We start from the raw sequence: 5,385 nt of genomic DNA, 5'->3' as shown, positions 1-5,385 counted from the left end.
AGGAGTATTGTTAGGTACTTCCACTTCTTTCTTACCTTCTGGTATCACTTGGCGCTGTCCTACAGCATGTCCACCATTTGGTAAATTAGGAGAAGCAGCACCTTCGTTACTTGCCTGATTCACTGCGACGCTGGGGCGCTCCCTGTTGTCATCTTTTTTTTGCTGCAGTGGTGGTTCAATTGTTTTCTGAGAGATAGGTGATGGAATACCACCTTTCGTTGTTTGCTTTACAACTTCATCAGCAGCATTTTCCGCAGCCTCTGCAGCCTCCACCATTTTTCCAGCGGCTTCAACCGCTTTCTTAGCGTTCTCCAGTGCAGTTGTGGCTTGTTTATTCGCACTTTCGGCTTTTTCCACCATTGTGGTGACACTTGGTGGTGCAGTCTGAGCGTAACTCTTGAGCTTTGCTTTATTGTTGCGTATTCCTAATACATCTTCCGTCTCCTTGGTCGCTCCCGCCACCATGCCGGCATCAACCGCTGCGTCTTTAGCGTGTTTCTCTGCTAATTCTGCGCTCTTCTGAGCCGCCGTTGATTCGTCCGATGACGAACTGGCATTACTCGAGGCGCTCACCAACGCTGCATGGGTGGACTCTGCGTGCTCAACCACTGCGTTTGCTTTCGCTGAGAGTGAACCATCGAGCAGCTTCACAACTTTTTGAGCCTCGTCCATAACCGCCTTCACACTCGTAACTGCATCGCTCGCTGCGACCTTCACGCTGTATGAGCTTGCGGACAACTTAAAAAGAAGTCGCCCTGCTTTCCCAGCTTTTGACTGGGCGCTGATCGCTTCCTGTTTAACTTTAGCGGCCTTTACATGATCAACGTCAGCTTGGACTGCCTTTTCAAGGACCGCAGCCGCAGTTTGTGCCTCCCTCGCAGCACTTAGTCCACCTGTGGCATCATTCTTAGCTTCTTCAGCCTTCGCGAGAGCAGCTTCCGCAGATTGCTTTGCTGTCTCTGCAAGTTCCTTAACACGAGAAAGAGCATCTCTCGCCGTATCTATCTTCCCTCTTGACGCCCTGACAGCCGGCACAATCCCGCACAGCAGCAGGAGGGCAACAACGAACAGCACGTGGCGCACCACCAGCATGACACTGCAGTCAGAGTCGCTTCGACGCAAAGGCCTACACAAGAATCAACAACAGAGGGCAGCCAAGCACACAGTAACCACCAGTGAGAGAACCACAACACCACACAGCACCAACAGTAAGCACCACACTCCACCCACAGCCCAGTGGTGGCTCCAACAGAAGCCCAGCACATGCACAGTGCCACCCCACGCAACAACCAACAACAAAACACTTAAGGGGCGGCGCACAGTCACGCACACAGCAAGGCCCAGGCACCAAGAGAAGACATTACCCCACACCCACAACAGCAGCAAACCACACTGAGTGCCGTCGAAGGTTAGTGCATTGACGTCCCTCCCACAGCAGTGCGGCAAGACACTGCAAAAACAACAACAACAGTCTAATAGCATGTCAATCGTGGCTCAGGGACGCAACACAATCACACGGATACAACCGCTCACTCTGCAGACAGCCCAGCACACACAGCAGCAGCAGCACAGCCGGCGCATGCACCCACTCACCACCACCGCTGCCATCCGACTCGTCTCTTCTTCCCCCGGCACCGTGCCCATGCTTCTCTTCCAGCCACACACAGCGGTCGCACCAACACCGTCCTGGGCAACGCCCGCTGAACTCCAGCAGCACGAAGAGTGAGCACCAGCCATGGTGGCAGCCACACTCCGCCTCCTTGACTCACCACACAGCTCCTCCTCAGCCTTCCTCTTCACCGCCTCCTCTGCACCCACACGGAGTTCCTCGCATCTCTTCTGCGCAGCCCCCGCAAGCCTCGCCGCACCTCCGTGGCCCTCGCCCACAGCACCACCACACCCACAGGTCACTCCCACAGACACCGCCACATGCACAGGCCACGCTTGACACAGCTGAACACACCGCAGGCGACAAGAGCAAATGCGGTGAAAAGGAGGGAAAGCACCGCAGCTGCACATCGTCCCAGCCGCACAGGGGGCCCTGCACTGCTGTGCCGCTGACTCACTCACACCTTAGCCGCACCATCACAGCACCCCTCAGCCAGCGGCGGCGACACGCAGTCACTTCCACGAGCGCAGCAGCACTGCCTANACAGCAGCAGAGAGAGAGGAGAGAGGCAACGATGCGGAACAGTGCACACACCGCAGGCACAGCAGCAGCAAGACTCCTCGACATTCTTCCCCTCTCAGATGTTCAGAAAAGACCCCAACACCCCCAAACCCAAACAATCAAGAATTAAAACAGTTCTCACCTCTGGAAAGCACCTCACCACAAAGCCCAAGTGGCGTCAGTGCTGCATCCCGTCACTGCGATGGCGCAGCGGAGAGAAAACAAGAAACAAAAACAACGGGGGTGAATTCACCATACGAGCCATCCCCGCAGCAGCGGAAAATTCTTCACAGGCATCTCCTTAATCCTGCTGCGGGAGCAAATGCATTCACCCCTCCCAAACACACAAGCACGCATACTTGAGGACACGGAACATGCGGTGGTGCGGGGTCGTGCACTTACTGTGGAGCCGCACGCGTCCGCCAGCCCAATGGCGCCGCACCGCACACTCCGCCACAGCACCACTCCACCGCTGTGCTACGCAGAGCACCGCAACAATTAACAAAGCAACGCTTAAACAGCGGATGGCACACAACCCCGTAGAAAAAGAGGCCGAAGCCCAAAACAAAGAGGGGGATGATGTACGCCCAAAAACGGGCAGCCGCCACGCATTCCTGCAAGAGCCAGGGCGAACAAAGCACACGCAGCATGGCGCAGCTCACTCACAAGCGAGAGACATTTAGAAGAATAATTCAGAGAAGGCCCTCTCATGTGGGCGGCGCACAGTCATGTGCCAAGCAAAGCCCATTACAGCAGTGACAGAGATGCGCCGTCCTCGTTGGATACAGAGCACAGGGAGTATCCTCCAAGGGGGATTAGGTGGCGCGGGAGAAACAAAAGAAAAGAAAGTGAAACGAAAAGTAAAGTTAACCAAAACATATTAGTAAACAATCTCCATGGCAGCACACACAAGCACAGGGTGTATGCGTCCTCTCCGTGTGCACACACAGAGCTCAGCAGACAGCCAGGAGGCCCAGCACACCAACCACCAGCAGCAACGGTGTACGCACCCACGAAGGACTGACGCTGCTGTCCATACTGCGGATATCCTGCAGGGTGTTGTGTACATCGCTGTTGGGGGGTGTCAGTGGCGCATCAGCAGCTTGAGAAGCAGCGTTCTCCAGGGATTCTACGGCTGTCTTCTCCTCCGATGGTACTGATGGAGACTGGTTTGTGTCGGGGGCCGTGATATCAACTGCAGGTCGATTGATGTCAGGGGTATTTGTATCAGAAACGCTAGTTTCCTCGCTGCTCTCTGTGGCGTTGTGATCGTGCGCGCTGACCGTGAAGGTGTTTGTGGTATCCGTCTCACTTCCAGTGTTGCTGTCTACTGTCGTCGCAGGGATTTCATTCTGCTCTGGCTTAGCAGAATGTGGGGCTTCATCAACTGCACTGGGGGCTTCCAAGGCAACTGGGTGAGAGGGTGACTCATCGTGAGCAGCAGTTTTGGAGGGCTCCTCCTCAATATGATGATCCATAGGAAGAATATCGTTTTGTTGACTCCCCGCAGGATTGTTGACGTGTGAATCTCGTTGTATCTCTTGGGTAGGTGGTTCAGCAGCAGGGTCATGAGGTAGAGTTATTGGAGCATCCATGCCGTTCTCCTTAACATCTACCACTGGATCATCAAGAGTCCCCACCACTGGCGCTGACCTCTCAGAGGAATTCTCTTCTCCGTTAACTGACGTATTAACGACGCCAGCTGAGTTCGCATGATCATCCAATGTTAGCTTTTTCAACCTTTCTGTATCCTCAGTGGTTTTCTTCAACTCCTCCATCTGTCGCAGCACCTCTGCTTCCTGTTTTCGTTTCTGGTCCTCAATGGCTTCTTTTTCTTGTTGCTGAGCATCCTTCAGCATCTCTTCAGCTTCGTTAAGCCGTTTCTCTGCAGCCGTGATCTCATCTTCAGCAGCTGTCCTCGCCGCTTTAGCCTCCTGGTCAAACTTCGTGGCGGCATCTGCTGCCTTTTTGGCGGCCTGAAGCATAACATCGGCCTGCTTTTTTGCTTCCGTGATATTTGTCATCGCCCTTTGGGCATACATCACTGCGTCCGTAGCGGCCTTGAGCAATTTTTCGCCAATTGTATTCCCATTCCGATCTGCCCGTGCCTCTGCCCGTGCCTCAGCCCACCTGGCTGCTTGAGCTGTGACCTTAATCCACCGCACCGCACCCTGAGCATTCCCCGCCGCCAAGAGCCCATGTATAGCTGCTTTATTGGCCTCCTCCACTGCATCCTTGGCACTGTTCACTGCACCGTCCTTGAGAAGGCGCTCAGCCTCCGTGCCATTCCCCGCGGCCCACCGTGCGACCAGAGATGCGGTGTACACATACTTCCCTGCCAGCGCAGCCTTCATCACGGCTGCGTCAGCCTTCTTCGCAGCTTCTTCCACTTGGATCCTAAATTTTTCACATCTTGCTGTAACACGCTCATTTTGAGCCCGAACTTCGTTCTCTTTATTCTCTCCAATCTTCTTTGCCGTCTCAGCAAACGTCGAGGCCTTCTGAAATATAGTCTTTGCTTCCTCGAATAACTTCATGAACCTATTGGTATACAGCACTGCTACTCCGGCCATCACCTTCGTTGTGTTTGCCTTCTCCACAGCCAACTTTGCATCCTTAGCTACAGTAATCGCCGCTTCTTTTGCTTTCCTAGCAGTTACAACGTTAGCCTCTGCAGCCTCCACTGCCACTGCTTGTTCGGCTGCCGTGGCGGAGACGGACACACAGAGCAGCGCAAGGGAAAACACACAGAGAACACGTCCGCGCACCACAACAGGAACGGTCATACTGGCTTGCGTGGCTTGGGCTTACTTGTCTAGCGGGGAGAGAGAAGAGGAAAAGCAAACACTTACAGACGCACAATACACACACACACAACGGGGAGAGCAGCACCACACAGACCACCTCCCACAGCAGCAGCAGCCCAACATGCGCATCGTGGCGCAGCACACACACACACATACACGAGAGAAACAAAGAGAGAACAGATTATTCAGCGTGCCGCGCTCAGCAGTGTGAAAAGCGATGCCCAAGCAAAGAAAGAAAAGAAAAGCGCCCAGAAGTGACGACACACCGCCCAGTGAGTATCGTCAGGGCTTTTATTGGAAACATGCGAGGTCTCGCAAATTTGGATAACAATGAAGTTTAAGAAAAAGCAATAAAGCATGCGGGTATTTATTTATCAGGTAACAAACAATTAAAGGGGAGTGGCCACC

At 54.0% G+C, this 5,385-nt stretch overlaps 3 protein-coding genes across 3 annotated transcripts in view; 1 reads left to right on the top strand and 2 right to left on the bottom strand.

Annotated features, from left to right (window-relative positions):
• Nucleotides 1-1,090: 1,090 nt before the first annotated feature.
• Nucleotides 1,091-1,396, top strand: DQ04_07231030 (hypothetical protein; the record flags this gene model as incomplete). Its single annotated transcript, XM_009315079.1, has 1 exon — nt 1,091-1,396. One exon carries the CDS (start codon nt 1,091-1,093, stop codon nt 1,394-1,396), a length of 306 nt encoding a protein of 101 aa, XP_009313354.1.
• Nucleotides 1,397-3,123: 1,727 nt separating this feature from the next.
• Nucleotides 3,124-4,956, bottom strand: DQ04_07231020 (hypothetical protein; the record flags this gene model as incomplete). Its single annotated transcript, XM_009315078.1, has 1 exon — nt 3,124-4,956. The coding sequence occupies one exon, from the start codon at nt 4,954-4,956 to the stop codon at nt 3,124-3,126; it is 1,833 nt and encodes a 610-aa protein (XP_009313353.1).
• Nucleotides 4,957-5,268: 312 nt separating this feature from the next.
• The window catches only part of DQ04_07231010 (hypothetical protein), a gene marked incomplete at both ends in the record, with an annotated part of 1,680 nt that continues 1,563 nt past the window's right edge, over nt 5,269-5,385 (bottom strand). Inside the window, one exon of the mRNA XM_009315077.1 lies at nt 5,269-5,385. This exon is cut by the window's right edge and continues 1,563 nt beyond it. Coding sequence (XP_009313352.1) covers nt 5,269-5,385 — 117 coding nt within the window.

This window comes from Trypanosoma grayi (assembly GCF_000691245.1).
Source record: "Trypanosoma grayi strain ANR4 Tgr_723_V1, whole genome shotgun sequence".
Classification (NCBI taxonomy): domain Eukaryota; phylum Euglenozoa; class Kinetoplastea; order Trypanosomatida; family Trypanosomatidae; genus Trypanosoma; species Trypanosoma grayi.
Note: the sequence above shows the minus strand (reverse complement) of the source record. Positions and strands in the feature narration are given on the sequence as shown.